At 37.7% G+C, this 22,871-nt stretch overlaps 1 protein-coding gene across 1 annotated transcript in view; it reads right to left on the reverse strand.

The window, feature by feature from the left end:
• Gpc3 (glypican 3) overlaps nucleotides 1-22,871 on the reverse strand; it is a 410,090-nt gene that overhangs the window by 87,088 nt on the left and 300,131 nt on the right. The window contains exon 6 of the mRNA XM_063246437.1: nucleotides 19,542-19,662. Within this exon, the coding sequence (XP_063102507.1) occupies nucleotides 19,542-19,662 (121 nt within the window). The remainder of the gene's footprint in view (nucleotides 1-19,541; nucleotides 19,663-22,871) is intronic.

A 22,871-nucleotide genomic window follows, 5' to 3' on the forward strand; every position in this document is an offset into this window, starting at 1 on the left:
AGAAATAAAACTCCTAAATCAATGGTGAGGGTATATACAAATTGAGCTTTATTTTTTGAAATGCCTTGTGCATTTTATTTTGTAAACGAGTCTTAGAAGTATTTAGAGTTTAAGTGACACCCAAGAATAAGAGACAAGAACAAAGGCCACTCAACTTAGTAGATGCTGAGTTCTGAGCTCGATCTCAACATCTTACAAGAAACCTGTAACTTTAACAATAATTTGTACTATAGGTTATCACATTACAATTATTGATCAGCCAATTTGCCACACAATAGCTCAGGGAATGACATAACTAAAAAAGAAATCAGCAGTAAAAAACTGCTTCCTATAGGGATACCCTTATCTTGTATTTGTGTCTGGCAAAGAAAAGGCACCAGCACCACTTGGTTCTGGTCTGGAGATCTTTCAGCTCTCCACTGCCTTCAAGAATCCATATGCAGCTATAACGAACTCCTTCTAACTTGGCTTAATCTTTTGTATCAGCTCATTAATGAGTCTGGATTCCTTCCCCATTTTCCATGGTATCCCAGGCAGGGACAAAAGCTCAGGCAACAGGGGGCAACTTTCTTTTTGCCTGACAACAAGTGGTCACTGGTCCCGGTTGTGGCTAACAAAATTCACAGTTCTTTGAAGGCAGAGCTTGTGGAATGGGTCTCATCTGCCTGAGGCTCTGCAATACAAAACAGAACTTCAGGAATTTGGGCCTTAAGCAGTGTTCCCAGCATCTGTGACATCACCTTAACAGCTGAGAGTGATGTTGTCTCAAGAAAGTTCAGTAGCCTGGAGCCCTATGGATTCTTTTTGCTCTGTTGGAATGTGAAATATTACACATACTCATCAGCATCTTTTACGCTGCTCAAAATCATTTTATATACCTCCTGGAAGACATCTGCCAATAATGATAATCATGTCAGCCACAATTTAATGTAAGAACCTCAGTATCTTCAACCAGAGAGCAAAATGCAAAAAGAAATGCAGATGAAGTTGTCTTGAACTTCACAGCATGCAAGTCCCTCTAGTTGGTCCTAGTCTTCTATGAAACATCCTGATGAGGCTGAAGATTAAAATGGGACTTTGGATCGTGTGCTAAGATCTCCAAGCTGTACTCGAAGGGCAGAGCATCCACCTAGGGCAGAGCTCGAACTTGGGAAAATCTAAAGAATTCAATTTAAACATATTCATATTCATATATATAATATATACTTAATTTACCAACTTCATTTTTTATTCAGTCACTTTGAGCCAAACTTAACTTTAAATAGTTCAAAAATCTGTTGAGGCTTGGCTAGATATATTTTTCCAAGAATCTTTAGAATTTAAATTATATTTAGAATTTTTAAATCATTTAAACATTCTAGACTAAAAAAGCTATAGTATCTCCATTCCAGAAACTGACAACTGAGGCACAAAACTCAAATCATTTAGGTCACTTGACTGCCCGTTATGATAAATATTTATACAGTAATAATATGAAGAAAAATAATAGCTATAATTGAGTGTCAACTACATAGCATATCTAATACGTGTACTAAGCATTCAAGATATGTGATAGTGTGCCTGTTTCAGATATTAAGAAACGTGTGCAAGGAAAGTTAAATAATTTGCTCTAAAGCCAAGTAAGTCCAAAGTGAAATATTTGTGAATTAAAAATAGACCTGTTTGGCCCTAAAGCCACTATTCTTTACCCAAAAGTAGGCATCCTAGAGCGGTTCAAATTTCTCCCTGTGACTCTAAGTCACATACCAATAATGCTTTACAACTAAGACAGGTATTACTGGTTTAATAGAAATTCACGTAGAACACTGAACCTTATAATGCTCAACTAGTCCTTTTTAATCTTTAATCAGGGTAGAGAGAATCTTCCTAATCTTTTATTTCTCTCTCTCTCTCTCTCTCTCTCTCTCTCTCTCTCTCTCTTTCTTCTTCTTCTTCTTCTCCTCCTCCCCCACCCTCCCCTCCCTCATCTTCTCTACCAATAATGCCTACATCTAAAAGGCTGTTGTTAGGTGATCACTATACTTGAGAAATACTGTTTTGGATTAGTGAAATTTTTATAGTCCCTCATTGCTGTTGCCAACATAACTAAAAATAAACATGTTTGCTAAGTTGGGTTTCCCGTATCATGTTTATTATGTGCTTGTGCTCCTGAATCTAGAATGTAATACTTTACATGGATCACTCTAAAATTTCACCTTGGTAGTTTCATTTTGTCACTGCAGCCTGCTGAGATATTTTTGGATTCCGACTCTGTTATTTTAGCTAACTCTACCTTCCTTTATGCCATGACTGAATATTATTCATATAAGTCACTTATTTAAGCAGTTAAGACCAGGCACAAAGCAAACAAGTGAATTCCTCTCTCCAGTTTGACATCTGGTTGTTAAGAATATATTCTTCAGGTTTAATAACCAATCAGCTAAACATTTAACAAACTGTATGATCATGTTGCCAAAATTTCTTTTTACTCACTTCAAAATACATGGTAGGAATCTCTGTCAAAAGCTTTGCTGAAATCCAGAAATACCAGTCTTCACCCTTCCTCTGATCCAGTAAAGTACAGGCACACATAAGAGGAAGTGGCCAGATTTGTTTTTAGTGAGCTCACAGTGGCTCCTAGTAATCACCATGACTACTGTTGACAGCTCATGCTCTCCAAAATCTTAGAATTTTGCTCTTGTCACATATCAGCATCCTTATTGTTGCTTTGTGATTGCCACAATCCAATGTCTACCTCTGAATGTGAAGGTAAACCATGGTGTGTGACCCCCAACCTTTGTCTCTTCTATTTCTCATGGCTCGCTGTGCTTTACTGACAGTGGTATCAGGATGCTAACACAGGACTCCTCATTGCCTTCCAACATGACTGACCTCAACGTGGGCCTAATTTTTATGACATGATAAAAGCAGTTACTTAGCTTTCTGTGGGTCTTGCTAAGTACTCATCCATAATACAAATGCTCTGAGAAGTGAGGACTGAGGAAAATATGGACCATGAGAAAATATTTAGATGAATTCATTAAGGCTATATTTTAAAACTCTTAAATTACCCAATAAAAACTAGTGCATATAATAATGTCATTTTCACTTTGGACATTAAATAGAACTCTGCTGGAGACATTCCATTTAACAGTTGCTATGCAAAATCTCTGTGGTTGCTATCTAAGGAAAGCATACAGTTAGAAATACAGGATTGCCTTCATTAATAGCTTTCAGTCTTCAGTGAATTGCAATCATGAGCACGTACATACATAGTCATGGGTCAAATGAATTTATACTTGAAGATTAGGTCACAAATAATGATGGATATACAAGACTGGGACTAAATTTTTGGCTGGGCCAATTAACAAGGATCTATCATCCAGACCCAATCATGCCTGCTGTGTGTAGAGAAGCTAGTTCAAGACAAAAGAGCTCAGCACTTTCTTTTATTGCATTTTGTCACAAATCGAATGACATGGATAAGAAAATGTAGAAGTGCTGATTGTCAGCTTCAAAGAAGATACTTTGGACATCTCTTGGATCACAGTGGGCTAGAGACAGCAGTTGCTCGAAAGATGTACACAAGGATCCTCAAGTACTCAGAAATGGGATTCAAATAAAAACTCCAAACAAGGGGGAGTCAACTTGAAGAAGAAGCCCAGCACATGAATTCCAGTATTAGGGCTGTTTAGAAAAAAAAGCTGCCACCAGATCCTGGCACTGCTTAGAGCCTGGGTTCAGTGAACACCTTATGATGGAAAAGAATCTGACCCCCCAAGGGAAGAATTCAAGCATAGAAGTGGTGACAGGGCTCTTGTATCCAGTGCCCAGTCTTACAGCCACTGCTCAGTGCCCACCTGTCCTAGCTCTCCTACCATTAAGAAACGGGGCCAGAAAAACAAGATATTTGTAGGAAGGAGATTAGGGCACCAAGGACCAGAGAATCACTCAGTGACTGAGTTAGGATCAGCAAGCTCTAGGGACAAGAGAAACAAGGGCAGCATCTTGGATAGAGACCTAACATTAAGTGATCTGTGGGACAATGAGTTGCAAAAGCTGTGCAGTGGATGTGACAGGCATGATCCAGGGGTGGAAAAAAGTCAGTGAAAAAGTGCCAGAAGAATGGGGACTAATGGTAGTCCCCTTACTTCCATGCTCCATTCCTGTGCGGTACCCTTCTGGCCGCCCACCCTCCAAAGGCTGCAAAGAGTGTAGTGTGCTCCTTTGCATTGGCTCTGAAATGCTACTGCATTCCAAACAAAAGGGCTCTCCTCACCAAGCAAGCCTGAAATGCTACTGTGTCCAGAGGCTAGATAGGGACTATCTGAGAAGCTTAGAGAGTTTGGCATGGATAGAAAGCCAGAGAGAGGAGCAGCGAGGTCAGAAGATAGTGCATGACACACTTTCCTGGGGAGGCATGGTAGAAACAGGGATTATCACAGAGGAAAAGGGATAGAAGCTAAGGAAGTACCTCCAAAGGTCAGTGAAAAACTGAGGGCTTGATCTTCTGCCCCTCTGTTATTGAAGATGTCCAATCATAAGACAGAGACAGATACCAGCTAGTCGTGCCAGTAGGAGTTCAGCTGTAACCTAACAGAGTTCTGCCTGCAGTGAGAATGAGAAGTAGGCTCAGTGTCTGCCCTGAATCCCAAACTCCTTTGCTCACTGGTAGGCAAGAAAACAAATGAAAGTCAAGCACCAGTCTCTGCTGTCCTAGCCACAGCCACAGAGGTTTGGAGTCCAGTCCCCCACAGCTTCTACAACATAAGGATAAGGTCTCTCTCATTTTAAACTAAGGGGAAGAGCACGCTGGTTGAATTCAGTCGGAAATATGAACAAGACCAAAAGGACTCTTCTGTCTTGTGTGTGTGTGTGCGTGTTTTCTTTTGTCTCCTTTTATCTGGTATCTACACATGTGAAACAGAGGACCAGGATTAATTAGTGCTTTAACTTGGCTAGTACTTTTCATGGCATGTCAGATTAATCCTCACCAAAAATTCTGTACAGGAAGATTCAAACCCAAGCTTTCTACTCGAATATTAATTGGTTCCAACTTTCTTATAGCTTCCTCTAATCTCCAGTCATATTCTCATCTTCTTCCTTTATCCCACCCCTCAGCCCATCAAAACCCTTCTTCCCCCTGCTCCTATATAGAAGTAGTATCGCCCAAGTTCTGTCTTTGTTTCTTTCTTTCATTTGCTCTTATCTCTTTTTTCCTTTGTTTTTGAACTATTTTTTCCTTTCTTCTTCCTCCTCAACATGCTAGCTTAACTGTCATCAATCCAATTTCACTGCCTTTCTGAGTTTTTGAATAAAGTGTGAAATGTCATAAAATGAGTTTTAAATTGTAGATAATGATATAACTTGTGGTTGTTCTCTCTTTGCAAACACAGTCACCAAGACTGATCCTATTATGTTAAGTAGGCTGATTAGGTGGGTGATCACCAAAACATAATCAAAGCCAAGGTCACATCACAGGGGGACATACACTAATTACAGAGATGTCCACAGTAGCAGTAGTTTTTCTACCCTACCTAATCTTCAAACTTCAGCCACAAAAGCACACAAATATGAAAAACAAGATAGCAAGATGTCAAAGTTTTAACTTTCCAAAAGCTGATTCATGTGCACTGACATGGTGAAAATTTCAAGCAAGTGATTCAAAAAACAAATGGCTAAAATGGTTGAAGAAATCAAAGAAGAAACTAACAAGCAAATATGCAAGATGTTCAGTGAGCTTACAGAGGATTTAAATAAACAGACAAATGATCTGATTAATAAAAAGTTCAATGAGCTTAAAGAAGATGAAAACAAAAATTGAATTACAGTAACGCAATATATGAATGATCATTTTTTTAAAGAAATAAAGATTATGGAAAGGAATCAAGTAGAAATTCTGAAAATGAAAAATTCATTTTGAAGTATGAACAACAGGAGTGACCAATCTGAGAGGAGACTGTCAGAATTTGAAGACAAGGTTGATACAGGAGATCATGTACTCAATGTACTCAATCACTCATGTGATACCCTAAACACAAGACATCAGAGAAAAACATTACAAAAGCAAGTCTGCCATAACTAATAGCAGATCCTCACCACAGACGTTCAAGGCCAGGAAAAAGTTTTTCAAGCTTAAAACAGAAACAACTGCCAATCAAAATTATTATATCCTGCAAAACTCTCCTTCTAAAGTGATGGTTAAATATTTTCCATGATAAAGAGAATCAAAAGAAATTCATGACCAACACAACGTATTGTAGAAAGTAGTTAAAGAACCCTAGATAGAATGAGGCACAATGTCTAAGGGAAAGAATACATCTCACGGGGAGAACCGTTAAACAAAAGGGAAACAAAGGAATAAGCACTGGAAAAATAATGCAATGACAGGATTTAGAAACTATCAATAATTACACGCAACATCAATGGTCCTAACTTCCCAATCATTACCTACAGACTGGAAGGTTGGATCAAAACACACAAACCGAATCAGATGTAACTTACAAAATACACACTTCATACACAAAGTAAAAGAGAGACAGAAAGTGAAAACATGTAGAATGACACTCCACACACCAGGAACCTGAAAACAAGCAGAAGCAGCTTCACTGTTCTATTTTCACACAGAGCAAATATTGATGAAGGGAACAATTCAGTAGGAAGACGTAACTATTATACATGCACCAAGTGTTGGAAAATCTAATTTCATAAACCAACCACTGGACAGACACCAACATAGTAACAGTGGGGGACTTCAACACCCTACTGTCATAATAGATCAAGAAGACAAAAAAATCAACAACGAAATATCTGAGTTGAAGGACACAAACAAATACACTACCTGACATCTACAGTGGTCCGTCCAACAACAGTAGGATACATATATTTCTCAAAGGCATACAGAACTTTCTCTAAAATAAATCATGTTAGGCCATAAATCATGCTTAAATAAATGCAAAAGAATGGAAATAATATCTTGCATCCTATCAAATAATAGAATGGTACTAGAAATCAATAGCAAAAGAAACCACCCAAATCCGGGACAATTAAATAATATACCTGTTAAGTAATCAGTAGGTCACAGAAAAAAATCAGGGAAGAAACTAAAAAGCTCCTAGAATCAAGGGATAGTGGATATACAACCTACAAAAACCTATAGGGGCTAATGAAAGTGCTTCTAATAAGAAACTTTATAGCTATAAATGCTTGTATTAAGAAAATACAACATTCACAAGTAAATAACCTAAAGCTGCATCTCCAGGTCCAAGAAAAACAAGCGCATTTAAAACTTGTAGAAGGAAAGAAATTATAAAGATGAGAGCAGAAATTAAAGACTACAAAACACAAAAACTCAAAGAGCTGGTTCTTCCTAAGGATAAACAAGATTAATAAACCTTTAGCCAAACTTAGCAGAAGGAGGAAAGACAAGACTCGTTATCAATGCAATTAGAAATGAAAAAAGGGGGGCTGGAGATTTAGATCAGTGGCATAAGCGCCCGCCTTGCAAGCAGGCAGTCGTGAGTTCGATCCCTGGTACCGATAAAAAGGAAAAAGACAAAGAAAAAAAAAAAAAGAAATGAAAAAAGGTTAAATCACAAATGTACACCACTAAAACATACAGAATTACACAAAACTATACTGAAAGCTTATATTCCAACAAATTGGAGGATCTAGAAGAAACAGATAAATTACTAAATATGTATCAATTACTAAACCTGAATTGAGAAAATATGAAACGCCTAACAGATAAGTAGGCAATGAAATAGAAATAATAAAAACTCTACCAATGATAAAATGCACCAGACCTGATGGATTCACCACTGAATTGTACCAGAACTTCAAGGAAGAACACCAATACTCCTTAAATTCTTCCATGAAACTGAAACTCATTCATCGAGGCTGGCATTACCCTGAATCCAAAACTTGACAAGCATTCAACAACAACAATAGGTCAGTTTCCTTACTAAAAACAGATGCAAAATCTTCAACAAGATACTTTAAAGTAAGAGTATGACAAATCGTTAAAAAGATCATACATCACAACACTGAGATTTCATCTCTCTGAAGAAAGAAGGGCTATCATCAAGAAATCAGCCAACAGGTCAGGGTGGTGCAGCTTTATAGGAGATGTACTCCCGTAATCTCCAGCACTCAGGAGGCTGAGACAGGAGGATTGTTGCAAATTTGAGGCCAGCCTGGGCTACAAAGGGAGTGCAAGGCCAGCCTGAATTGCAGAGTGAAACTCCATCTCAAAAAGACCAAAAAAAAAAAAAAATCAACAAACAAAGGAAAAAGAACCTTTCCTACTGGTGGTGGGAGTGTAAATTGGTACAATCAATATGGAAATCAGTATGGAGATCCTTCAAAAAACCAAAACTAGAGGCTCCATTTGACCCAGGTATTCGCCTTCTTAGTATCTTCCAGAAAGAATTAAAAGCATCATACTACAGCAAAATATGCACACCCATGTTTATAGCAGCACAATTTGTAACAGTTAAATCTTGGAAACAGCCCAGTTACACATCAACAGATCAATGGATAAGGAAAATGTGGCTTTTATATATACGATGGAGTACGACTCTGCTCTAAAAAAGATAATTTTGAGACATTTCTAGGTAAATGGATGCACCTTGAGACTGTGTAAGTGAAATAGATTTGACACACATTTACATATTGCATTTTTCTCTTGTGTGAGACACCAAAAGTACAAAAAAAGACAAAAATGGATAAAATATTGGGAAGTAGGAAGAAAATGTTCAAATGGGAAGCAGAACAAAGGAGGGAGAGGAGGAAGGGAAAAGAAAAAAAGAAGAGAAGGAAAGAATGAAACAAAGCTTTTGAAAATAGGGAGGAGAAGAAGGGTTGAATGGAGTGTATGGGACAAGGGGAAAAAGAAAAGATATAGTATGTACAGGTACAAATGTCCTATGATGAATGTGGTTATTATGTATATTAAAAGAGCAACAATAAAATTTATTAAAAGAAGAAAAAATGAGCTTGATTCCAGGGATGCAAGCAGAGTTCAATACACACAAATCAATAAATACACTGCATGAAGAAAAGTAAAAATAAAAATCACGTGATTGTCTCAATAGATGCAGAAAAATCTTTTGACCAAACTGAACATTCATTCATGGTAAAAGACCTGACAAAAATAGGTATAGGAGCACCTCATCACAACTAATAAAAGTAGTGAATGACAAAACGTATGCCAACATCATACTAAATGGGGAAAAAACCAGAAGCAGTGTCTCTAAAATCAGAACTCATGTTCACACTACTGCTCAATATGGTATTTGAACCTTTAGGCAAGAGAAAAAAATAAAAGTGACATGGATAGGATAGAAAGAATTAAAACTATTTTTATTTGCAGATAACAAATCCTTTACATAGAATATCAAAAAACTCCACTGGAAGACACTAAGAACTCATCAACAAATTCAGCAAAGTGGCAGGACAGAAAATCAATATGTAAAAATCACTAGTGTTTCAGCACAGCAAAAAGGAACCCCATGAGGAAAAATCATGAAAACAATCCCATTTACTGGAGCTTTAAAAAAATTATCTAATAATTCACCTATCCAGTAAGTTAAAGACCTTTATAATGAAAACTGTAGTGCTCTGTCAAAGAGTTTGAAGAGCACATTAGAAAAAAGAAAGATATCCATTACTCCTGGATAGGCAGAAGCAATATTGTTAAAATGGTATTATTACCAAAAATGATACAGAGAGTTAATGCCATTCCAATCAAAATACCAACTGCATTCATCAGAGAGTCAAGAAAAAAAAAACCACTAAAATCAATACATAACCAACAAAGACCAAGAATATTCAAAGCAAGCCTGAACAAAAAGAGCAAAGCAGGAAACATTACAATCCCAGATTTCAAGTGTATTACAGAGTTACAGTAATAAAAATAGCATGGAACTGGCACAAAATAGAAATACTGACCAATGGAATAAAATTGAGAATGCAGAAACAATGCCACATAACTTTAGCCATCTGGTTTTTGACAAAAAAAAAAAGCCAAAATCCATTACTGGAGAAAAGATAGCCTCTTTCACAGAGGGTGCTGCGAAAACTAATTGTGTGGAGAAGAGTGAATCTGTACCTGTTTCTCTTACCCTGTTCCAAACTGAAACCAAAATGTATCAAAGGCACAGATATAATAACAGAAGCACTAAATCTGCCAGAAGGTAAAATAGATAAAACTTGAAGATACAGGCCTAAGTGAAGACTTTCTGAACAGAATCTCAATTGCATATGAAATAATATCAAAAATCAACAAATGGGATTGCAGTAAATTAAAAAGCTCTGCAAAGCAAAGGAAATAACCAACACAGTGAAAAGACAAGCTACAGAACGGGAACAATTTTTGCCAGCTACTCCTCAGACAGCTAATACCCAGAATATACAAAAAGCTAAAAAAAAAAAAAAAAAAAAAAAAAAGGTCCCTTAAAATATAAGACTCAATTAAAAATGGACCATTGAAATGAATAGATCACTCTCAAAAGAAGTACAAATGACCAATGCGTACACTGAAAATGGTCAGCATCTTTGGCCACTCAAGAAATATAAATCAAAATAACACTGTGATTCCCATCTTACTCCAGAAAGAATGGCTACAACAGGGACTCAAGAAACAGCGAATGCTCGTGAAGTTATGGGGGAAAATGAACAATTGTACACTGTTGGTGGGAACGTAAACTAGTAAGTACAACCATTATGGGAATCAATATGGAGATTCCTCAAATAACTAAAAATAGAAATGTCATTTGACCCAGCTATTCCTCGCCTGGATGTCTTCCAAAAACATTTACGGACATCATCTTATAGTTACATATGCACACCCATACTGATAGCAGCACAACTCTTAATTGCTAAATCAGGATAACAACATGAATGGATAAAGAAAACGCAATATATATACACACAGTAGAGAACTACTCAGCCATAGGGAAGGATAAATTTGAGTAATTTATAAGAAAACAGATGGCTCTTGAGATTGTAACGCTAAGTGAAATGAACCAGATGTGGAAGTTAAATATCATGTGATTTTTCTCATACATGAAACCTAAAATATAAACACTTAAAAGAGAAAAGTGAAAAAGATGGTGGGGAACAGAGAGGTAGACTTCGGGGCCCTGGAAAAAAGAATCTGGGGAGGGACAAAATGAGAGCGCGAGGGAAGTGAACATAATCATGATGTGACAGTACATGCACCAAGTCCCAAGATGACTGTAATTCTGCATTGTAAAGATGTATCAACAATTTTTTAAAACTCTAAAAATTTAAATTTTTGAAAAAGATAAGTCGTTTCTTTGCAGTAACTGAGAAAAGCAAGATTCTATGAATGTCAAATGTCACGGAAAAACACACTTTGGCTCCATGGTGCTATTACAAGGACCTCCAGTAGGAATCACCTTTCCTCCCCAGTCATCCATGTTTACTTGCTGGATCTCCATGTTGGCCCATGCTCACTTTAGCAGGCTTCTGGTGGAGAGTGGGGGACATTCCCTGGCTTCCTTTTGTATTGTGAATACTTAAATGCATTTTTGTATGAATGCTCAAATAAAATGACTTACATGTAAGTAACTCTTTAATCTTAGCTTGTTGAGCACCCTGAGTTTTGTTGATTTTGCATTTAAAACCTTTTAAGTGAAATGTGACTTCAGAAAACTAATATCTAAAGAGGATTTTAAAAACTGAGCTGTTCTAATTTAAACAGGAATGGAGGCTTTTAACTCCTCCCCAATGCACCTGCCTCACATTCTGTACTAATCTCTCCGGCATATAGGCCCACTGGCTAATGCGATCCTAATTTTGCTATTCTGGGAGGAGAAAAGAGGCACTAGATAAATTATTATAGGGTGACTGCTAAGGTGGAAGAATTGAAATCCAGGGCTTGAGAGTGAAAGCATGACTGACTCTGAAAGCAGACAAGAGCCTGAGTCAGCTTCCGCGAGAGGGTTTAAGGCTCATGCAACAGGTTCTGCTGACTGTGCCTGCTTTGGGTTCAGTGATCCCAGCAGAGAAAGCTCTGTCCTGTGTATCAGCTGCAGAGCAGGTTTAATGAGGTAGTGGGCAACAATGTATACTTGTTATGACCAAACCTAGTTAATATCCACAATAGGAGATAAATAATTAGCAAACTCATGTCTCATGGTATGTAACCTTTCGTTCCAAAGATGAACTGCTCAACTATGGCCTGCCATGACTTGGAGCATTTACTGTCAAAGAAAAGGTGCTTGCATATTTGCAAATGTGTTTGTGCTATACAACAGCCCAAGGAAACAGAGGATGGCAGCACAGAATATCAATCTGTTTACTTCCCAATCCCAGTGATGTCATTTACTGGCAGTACGCCTTTGGACAAGTCATGTCCCTCTCTTGATTTTCTAACCTAGACCTTATGGCCCTGCACTTTAAAACTTTACCTTGACGCTTAGAAACTGGTCAGTATTGAGCATGCAATATCCTATAAATCGAATCTGAATGCAGAACTAAAATGAGAGCCACACAGGTTGAGTCCTTTGAACTGACCAATCAATTAAAACATGTAAATATATATAAAATATATAAATATATGTATATATACAATTTTTAGTTTGTATATGATACTGTGTTAGTTGCTATAAGAAAAAATAACCATATACATATTATACCATTCTTAACAAGCTCATACACATGTATATAGGTAAAATGTTATCTTTCAATTCTCCAAAATTTATACATATATACATATTTATAGTACATATATATACATTTATAAATATATATATTTATAGTACATATATATATGAATACATTAAAGATTTACAGAGAACAATCATTTGTAATTGTTTATTAGAATATTGGGCTGCATATAAATTTAATAAAAGATGAAACTATGGATTTCAAATATAATTTAGAAATGTATTTTAAATTTTGTAAGCCTGGTAGCCTGTATAGTTTGGTAGATTTCTCTTTTCATAGAGAACTTGTCTTTCCAAAACTAATGCTTTCAATGTTTGTAACTTTAAAAAAACTTATGAGAAAATATAATACAGCAAAGAAAATAATTAATTCATTTTCCTGCATTGCTCAATCTAGAGCACCATAACACAGCTACCCACAACATGCTGGCTTGACATTCCTGAGGCATCTTCCATTTTTGAGAAATTTAATATTCAAGGACTACAATACATGACCCAATTTAAGTAGGTTTAATCCTGAATATTCTAAATATAGTAAATGATTCATTTTCAAAAAATAATGTGAAATACTTGGAAATTCTTCTTGGTGTGGTGTTATTAAACTGTACATAATAATTAAGGTATTAAAAACACATGTTCCCCAAAGCCACCAGACATTGTAATTATTTTTCAGGCTATTAAGCAAAATGACAGATTTTTAAAATGACAAATGTGTTTTGGAATATATCAGCTAATTCTCCTTTACTTTATGAAATAATGTTTAGCTCTACAGAGTCTAGGTTTGATATTTAAAGATTAATTTGAATTGTCCTTTGTGAGTCAGAAGTCATTCACTGACTCTTGTTAACATGCCATTGTAGATGCTCTGTCACACACACACACACACACACACACACACACGCCACCACCCCACCACACAGCAATTACTAGATTTCTAAAATACCATTTGTATTGAAGGAAGCATGATGTAATTCCACCTATGGAAGGTCTTTAATTTAAATTTGAATTTAGAAACGTTTCTTTTACTTAGAGATTTCAGATCAATGTTAACTTTTCTACTAACTATGGGACTAGACTGATATTTTATAACTCTTTCATACTACTGTGAGAAGACCATGAAAAGTGATTTGGAAGTGTTGCCTCTCTTGCCTGAGGCTACTTCAAAGATTCTTTAAAACAAAACAAAAACAAACAAAAAATCCCACACGCTCAGGAATGTTCTGTGTACTCTGTTACTTAACGACTTTACTAATTAACTCACTAAAATTTTTAACTTTCTATTTTTTAAAAAAATTATTGTCTTCATTGTAAAAGTCTGCAAGGAATCTTGACTTTCCTAGTGTTTACAGAAAGGGATGGGAGTCGGAGTATTTTACTCTCTTCTCTACATTTCAAATTTTTCTTTGACCACTTAACATCATCCTATGAATTAGACAGAGATCACAGAAAATTTATATGCTACCTGCAACTCCAACTCATGCCACTGAACTCCTTAGTTTCCACGCCACACAACACGATAGGTTGTTTTCTAAGGATCATCTCAGTTGGGGTTTGGTAAATAACATGTTTAATACCTTTTGTGGCTGATTTGAATGTCTCAGACTATAGAAATCACTGTATGGAACACACAGAAACTGTTAGATCACAAATTAAAAAGTTTCTGTTTTGTACTCCTGCTTATCTTTCATGCATGGATCTTGCTAACAGGTATACTGTGTCTTTATAGACATAGAAAGTGTGGAGGATGAAATCAGTAGCCTTGGATTCTAAGTATAGTCCTAGCATACTTCTAGGTCCTACAGTTTCTTCTGGTCAGTGGAGGTAATATTTCCTGCTTCGCTTATAGCCACTGTTACCAATTTACCAAGTATACGCAAGAGAGCTTTACAAAATTGTGCTATCCAAATATAGGACTGACTTATTATCAGTTTTGTAGAGTCATAGGGTTAACGCAATTTGAAGACAGGTCACCTATCTGGCCCTGGAAGAGGAAAACTGAAGGGTGATAAATAGAAAACTGTTTTGATAGTTTAATGTTTTCATAGCCTAATAATAACAAGCCAGAAGAACAGAAGAACGGGCGGGGGGGGGCACAAGTTTAAATTCCATCTGCCTAGGCTGGAAGACTTGTGGGAAGGGAATAACCTCTGAAAAGATGAGAGGCTACAAAGTGGAAGGGGGTGACCTGGGGACAGTGTGTTTTTAAAGGACTAGCAAAGCAGTGAATAAAGTCACAAGACTTCTTCCCAAGTGGGTGCTGGGTTAAAGCTTGACCCTAAGCCACAAATCACAGAATCACACGGCTGCAAAGAATCCTTAGAGGCCATATCATCCACTGCCCGCCCCCCCATTCAGCAGGACATTCCAACCATCCTGAACAGATGAGACTTTATCCCACTTTGAATGAAAAGCTGACACCAAACGGTCAGGTATTGGCTGTTCTGGCTTCAACTGTGTCCAAATGGGCAAGAAAATAATTTCTGGAATTTCATTTGAACCTGAACCTGAACTGAAATCTAAATAGCTATATTTTCCTTGGGAACAATAACTTCTGCAAGGATTTAGGGATTGCTAAATTAGTACCAACTAGTAGATATTTTAAAGAAAGAGAAAATATTGCAAATGAAGTTGGGCTAGAGGTTAAATGGCACACATTATATGGGTAAGTAGGTATTAATGATCAGACCTGGTATTTTCCAAGTCTTGTCTCCATGCAGGAGCCTGGAGGTCAATAATACTAACAAAAACAATATAGCCCAGAAAATTCTGAGGCTGACACTGAGAACTCAAAGAGCTCAGTTCCTCTCCTAACACAAGACAATAAATTCTCACACAGGTTAGAAATTGAAAAAGAAATAAAACCGTTCTTAATTCCAATCGTGGGAATGTTACACATGAACTCTGGCTTGGAAGGAGGAGGGGCCGACATTCCACACCTGCAAAAATTCCCAGGAAAGGGGCCTGGGTCTGACCCTGAACCCATCCGCCCAGGGTTACACTATGGGACTGTCAGTATGGAAATAATGTTACTTCATCCCCTGAGTGGGTATATTATTTCCAGCGCTATCAACAGCAACCATCATCCAAAAGGAGGCAGCTGAGAATTTCCATGGGAGAAAGTGAAGAGTTATTTTTAGATGTGTTCAGAAATGGGCTAGCTACAGTTCCTTGGGATGGGAACACATGGGTATAATGTACACACAGGGAGATATCTGTGGATCTACAGATAAGCAGTATGGTGGTTTAGTAGACACAGAAACAAGCAAAGGGCTTAGGAAACTAACAATGTACTCTTAGATTTACCACTTACTGACATGTGGACTTGCACAAGTTAAACTTGATTCTACATCCTCATCACCAAAACTTTAGGCTAATTTAGTCAGGCATTCAGTGAATCCAGATGTTTGGCAGTGTACACAACAACATCTAGATGGTTGACTGAATTTTCAATTGAACTCACTGGATGTTTTGGCAGCATAACTGCTATATCTTTTGATGGTTTCCTGCCTCAGTTTCCCTAGCTATAAAAGGGACAAACATTATTTATTACTTACCTCCCAGGGAGTAGCAAAGATAATATTTCCAAAGGCAACAATGAGTTCTTGAAAAGAATGTCTTTGTGACAGTTCTATACATTATACAATTCCAGGTTGATTATTTTTCCCTAAGCAATTAGTCTTTAGAACACAAATCACTTTGAAATATGGCTAAGGGCCGGGGATATAGCTCAGGGCACAGTGCCTGCCTGGGAAGCATGAAAAGCATGAAGTTATAAGTTCTATTACCCAGAGAGAGAGAGAGAGAGAGAGAGAGAGAGAGAGAGAGAGAGAGAATAAAGAAATGTGGTTAAATGTTATACAAACGTAACACATTATCACAATAAATATCACTACTACCACCATAACTTTCTTCTTGTTGACTTCCTTAAAGTGTTGCACCTTCAGATTGAATCGTGGCCAAACTTAGAATTTTATTTAAGTTTTGAAAAACAGGGTTTTGGACAGCAACATAAATGAGATGAAAATCAGTGTGGATGTTTGGAGGCCAACCAAAGAGAACTATAATACCAATCTCCTTCATTCTGACTATATACACCTCCTTCTATAAATTAACTGGTTTTAGCTTTGTTGTTTTTTATTTATTTATTTATGGTCCTAGGGATTGAACACAGGGAGTGATATCATGCCCAATCTTATCTATTTTTGTTTTACGATAGAGTAAGTTTCCCAGGTTGGCATCAAAGTTGCAGTCCTCCTGCCTCAGCCTCCTGAATAGTCAGGATTATAGGCATGCCACCACTTGGGGCAAAACTGGCTTGATTTTACCTTTTGTGATTGAAAATAAGAGGAAAGGAAAAAAAGGCAACAATACTGGAGAAAAGCGATGTATCAAAGGGATTGACAATTGCTCAAACAGGAGGAGCATACTCAGGCTGGCAAAGACCCTGAGCAACTATTTTCAAGATAATAACGTGTAATGTATTAACCATTGTTATTCTCCTATTATTTTGTTATAAAATTTTGTTTCACCTTTTCTCCATAAAAAAAGTACTGGAACTCCCTTTCAAAGTAAAGTTTTGTCTGTAGGGAAAAGCTTGAATATAACCTTCATAAGTCCCATTTAATAACTGCCTGTCAGGAACATGAAATTATATTTTTTGTGTGTGCGTAATATGCACACATATACACACATACATACAAACAACAGAAACTTCTGACAGCCCTATCATACTACAGTGAACGACCTGAAGTTGAGAGGAGTCAAGTGATTTGCCAAAAGTTGTATTTTCTGAGACTCACAATTATATTTGGATTAATTTGGATGGAGTCCATATTCTTTCTATTGTACATGAAGTCTTTGCTAAAAGGTTTGCAACACACACTTTTAGTAACTATTGGATCATATAGAAACTCATGTCTGTTTCCCATTTTCTCAGGTGAAATCCACCTGCAGAACTCCGTCTGATCTTTCCCTTCCCTGCTTGTGTTTACCTACTCCAACCCTACATGTCATCTACAACAGATCTTAACACTTGCCGCTCTCTCAACTCTTCCTGCTGACCAAGCTCACCAGAGCCGAAGCCTGCTGTCCAGAACCAGTAGTAACATCCCATCACATGCTGCCGTTTATCTATAACCACTTTTTTATGCTTGCGTTTCCCCTCCCAAGGAGGCTGGCGAAATGCAGGATTAGGCTTGTTTTGGATCCTGATGCCCCCAGCATGTGGCTGAGCACAGTATGTGCTGCTTATGGTCTACTGACTTGTTGGCAGGATTCCTCATTCAGGATTAGGGACATAGTGACTGGCCCTGAGATTTTGGCCTTGCCAGTGCTTGGATGTAACTGTTTTGAGTAGGGCCACCAAGACACATACAGTTTGAGATAATGTGGCAATCATTTGATAGATAAATACTACCAATATCCCCAGGTGAAGCACGCCATGTCCTGAGCCCAGCATCTGGCGCTTTACATTTGTCTGTCCTGACCCCTTCAGAGATGCATTGTGAAATAATCATCATTGAACTGAGCGAGGCTGTGCTTGCACAGAAGGAAAGCTCGGCCCTGTAAACACTGCCATTAGCATGTGTTCAGCAAAGGCAACAACCACTTATTAAGCACTCACTGTGTGCAGGACATTTTATGAGGCACTGCAGGGGTTACATCCAAGTATGCTGTCAAGTCTCTCACAATGAAATCGTCGGAAGGCCTTGCAAACGTTTTTCCAAAAGACACAAAACTTTTTCCTGCTATAATTCACACCAACAATCAAAATTATGCCAGTGTATTTACACAGAAACCTTTGTGCTCACATAAGGATTTCAGTTCCACAAAGCCCTTCCTAGCTACAAATAGAAGTCAGTGGTGCCATGGTCCTCTCATTCATGGATCATGGGATAGGATCACCATCACACTGGCATATGGTAGCCTTTTTGGTGGCCTTTCATATTGTGGCCACAAAGCAATCACAAACAGATGGTACAACTAACTTCTATTTGTGTCTTGTTACTAAACTCCTTCCAAGAGGGAAAACTATGTGTGCAGGTCAAGGGAATCTGTGGGTGTCTCTGTGCGTGACAGTGAGTCAGAAGCTGGCAAGAGCATCAACTTCCAGTGAAATTGGACCCCTTACATCTTGCGGGTGGTGGTGAAAACTGATGCATTCTCATTGGAAAGCAATTTGGAGACAGACATTAAAATTTCCATATCCTGTGGCTCAATAACACTAGTATTTTAAGAAAATAATCAGAGAGGAGGAAAAAATACTACATATGAAGAGGTAACTTTATGGGAGTATACAATTGGAAGCAACTTGAATATTTACCAAAAGTAGGCTGATTAATTATGAATATTACACATCCATACAAATGATTAATATGAAGATTTGTGGCAACACGTGAAAGTATTGCCGATAGTGTCTTTTATAATTTGTTTTGTTTTGTTTTAGTACCTGGAATCAAACCCAGGATTTCATGTTTACCAGGCAGGCACTGTGCCACTGAACTAAATCCCCAGCCCTAGTGTCATTTTTTTAACAAGCAGGAATTTTGTATGCTTTCTATTATGAAAAAGGCCTATGTGTAAATCTCTGAAAAACTATCAGAATACAAGTAAAACTGAAATCCGTGGGGATAGAGTAGCAGGACTATGAGAAATATTTTTCTCCATTGTCCAAGCGTTCTTTCACCTTACAATATCACCATGATAACTTAAAATAGGTGAAAAATGAAGATCAGAAGCCCTAAAAAGCAGAGAGACTCTCTGAAGAAAACGAACAATATAGCTGCTCTTTCAAAAGCTCAAATGCACAGTTCAAACGGTGAGCTGTGCACTGTTTGCCATTCCGCTTGTGCTGAGTATGCACCATACCTGGTTAATGTGCTTCAGCTTGTCAATGATTTGACTGACCACTGGCTCAGGGCCCTTCATCTTCAGCTCATGGAGGTTGAACTGATTTTTCATTCCATTCCTCGCTGCCTTTTGGCTGTATCTGTAAAGGTGAAAGTAAACAGGTTTGTGAAAGAAAGGCCCGACCAATGGGAAAGAAAGCTGACTGTGTTTAGTAGGGCCAGTCAGGCTGATGATAAGTTCGCTGCAGCCTTTAAACCATGGGATGATCCCGTGGTATGAAAGCAAACCATTCTAGATACAGTTCATCTGCAGGGGAGAATATTCACTTGACAGTCGAAGAAAAGCAATTCAAACTGCTGATCTGTGTTTTGGGCTACAACACTGAATGAGATAGACAAGGTCTCTGTCCTTTTGTGCTCTCAGTTTAGTGGGGCCTCTAGCAGGGTACGGGCCAGTGGCAAGGCAAAGCCACAGGACCTATGTCAGGAGAGGTTCAATGTTTTGCACAGTAAAGCACGTCAAAAGGACTTTACCGCGTTGTATTTTCTGCTCACTTGAAGGTGACAGGCTATCCTATGTCTGTATGCCTTATTCTCCCATCATTTCATTTTAACCTTGAAGAACCCGAGTTTCTCACAAGGAGGCTTTCGCGAGGCATTTGCAGCATGCATCTTGTCTGCCTGCTTCTCCCCCAGAAGACATAACTCCAGCTCAGGGGAAACCTCCAGTGTGCTCCTGCACAAGAAGCAGTTCCGAACTACACGTGGACATCCTGCCAGCCTGAGCAGGGGGAATATTTCCTCTCCTCAGCAATTCTACATTTATGTCCAGTGGGGAGCTTTACCATCTTTAACTGGGATAGGAATTCACAACTGTGGTGGTCATTTAGGGGGAGCACTCATTTTCCCAGATCTCCACATATTTTTGGTTATTCACATTTTGCAAAACAAAGTGAACATACAAAAAACAAAAACAAAAAAACAGAGTTCATTTCCTTTCTTCTCTTTTATCATGATCAAATACCAAAACAGCACTATCAAACAGGTAAAAAAGATTTGAGCTCCTGTTTGCTTTCTTCTGGTTCAGACCATGGAAATGCATTCTTAAAGAAATGAAAGATCCACGTCTTTTGCTCTCTCTTTGTGTACCGTTCTCCCCAGGTACAATAGGACAGCCAGGGTTAAGGATAAATTCACATTTTTAATTAAAAAGAATAATGCTCATCGTAATCAATTTGAACAACACAGAAATAAAGCACAAGCAAAACTCCCCACTACCTTTCTTTCCAAAGCAAAGCATGACCCAGAGTTTTATAGATATACTTAGGATTTTTCACATGCATATGCATATGTTAATGCATGTTAATCAAAATTGGAACTCTATTATTCAAATAATTTTATATGTACCCTGGAAAAATTTTCATATCAGAACATACCCGAAATACCTTGTTTTTATTCCTTTATATGACTATATCTTAACTGATTTATCCAATCACTGATAAGACAATTGAGTAATTTCTAATATTTTGCTAATACAAATGATGCTTCAGAGAACATCCTTGTATACTGATAATTTCATATTTGCATTTATATCTATAAAGGATAGTTACCTAGGATTTAATCAATTTAAATGTTTAATCCCAAATTATGAAGTGTCATGACTAATTAATATCATTATATTTTACACAACACTTTACAAATCAGTTTTGTATCACAAAGCCCATTTGAGCTTCTCAGCCATCCTGTGAGGTGTCTGTTTATTATTGAAAATTTCACAACTTCAGAAGATATTAACCAGACTCTGTTAGATATTCCCTTCCATAATATAGTGTAAATGCCGATATTAAAGTCATGCTTTCAAAAACATATTTGGTAGCAGAGAAGGGCAAGAAATGTACTTTGTACTTTCATCATTAAAAGTTACCCTATGAAAAGGAAAATACTTTATAGTAAAAATCTAAAGACACCATGGGATTGTATTTTTTCTAAACTGAATCCCTAACATATGTTTAAAAAATTAAAGTATGATTTTCATTGTTTTTTGCTTCCATTCCAAGGACATTTTTCCTTCAGTCCTCATGGTCATGGGGAGCACAGAAGGTCTAGACAGGAGCACGGCTTCCCGTCTCCCTGGGCTCCATCCATCTTGCTGTGAATGGCACCACTCATCCAGCGATGCAGCTTTGCAAACAGCTGCACATAGGTATTGGCAAATACTTAGATATTGAGGACACCTCTTGGAAACTGTCCTAGATACCTGTGGCTTCTGCTATCTTTTAAATGGTGAAGTTCTTTGAAGACCTCAAGTGCAGTTGATTCCTTATTTTTTTTTTTTTTCTTTTGTTACTTTGGAAATGAGGATCTGAGAGAGAGGTTTCAGTGCTGGGCAGGACCCTGTCACATAGCAACATCTGTAGACCCAACACCAAAAGCACACTTAAGATAGGCATCAAAAAAGGCGAATCCCTTTACTCAAAACTTCCAGATTATTTAGCATTTCTACTGAAATCTAGGATAGAAAGGTGTTCCTAAAATTTATCTGTTCATGAAACAAAATCATTACAAGACTATTTAGCAAGTTTGTAGAATAATAGTTATACACTGCCAGGCAGGCATCATAATACTATTTAAGTTAGTTGTGCTTCAGGATAAGGCTCAAGGGTAGGGCATTTTCCTTGCTTGTGTGAAGAGTAAGAGGCTGGTTTCCGTCCGCAGGACTCTACTTCCCGAGAAAGTAATTAATGAGTATACAGATCACAAGGCATTACCTAACTGATACCAACTGACTTTGAGGACTCTTAAGTTTTTCTCCTTGAGGAGGAATAAGCATACTCCTAGCCTCCTGGCTATGTCAGATAACGCTGTGAAAATAGCTCCCGCCTCTGAAGACGTTATATCCATCTTGTTCTACATCTATTGCCCTCTGAGGCAGAGATCCTACACACAGATAAAAACGCAGGGCACATTGTAAAACTTCTAAAATGCATTCCAGGAATGCATCCCTAGAGACCTTTCTGTGGACTTGTTCATATCAAAGCTTGCCAGCCACTTTTATGCCCACTCCTACAAAATAAATGTCTTCTTGACATATATTATCCTCATTGGGACAGTCCAGAGATATCAGCCAACTTAGTGATTTTACTCTGCACTCCCTCTTCCAAAACTATCATGAATTTTAATCAAATCAGACCCATTGCTGATCCCGTGGGGCCTTAATACATTAGGGGGTCATTCTGCAAAGTATCCCTGCGAACTCTGCTTGAAAAGAAGGTCTCATCTTCAAACCACAGATATGGACTAAACATTGCCAGGACTAAACTGCCCCTTGGTCCCATAGTGACTCATTTTT

The sequence above is a fragment of the Cavia porcellus genome, unplaced genomic scaffold, assembly GCF_034190915.1.
Source record: "Cavia porcellus strain 051 isolate PalLab524CR breed Dunkin Hartley unplaced genomic scaffold, mCavPor4.1 scaffold_3, whole genome shotgun sequence".
Taxonomy (NCBI): Eukaryota; Metazoa; Chordata; class Mammalia; order Rodentia; family Caviidae; genus Cavia; species Cavia porcellus.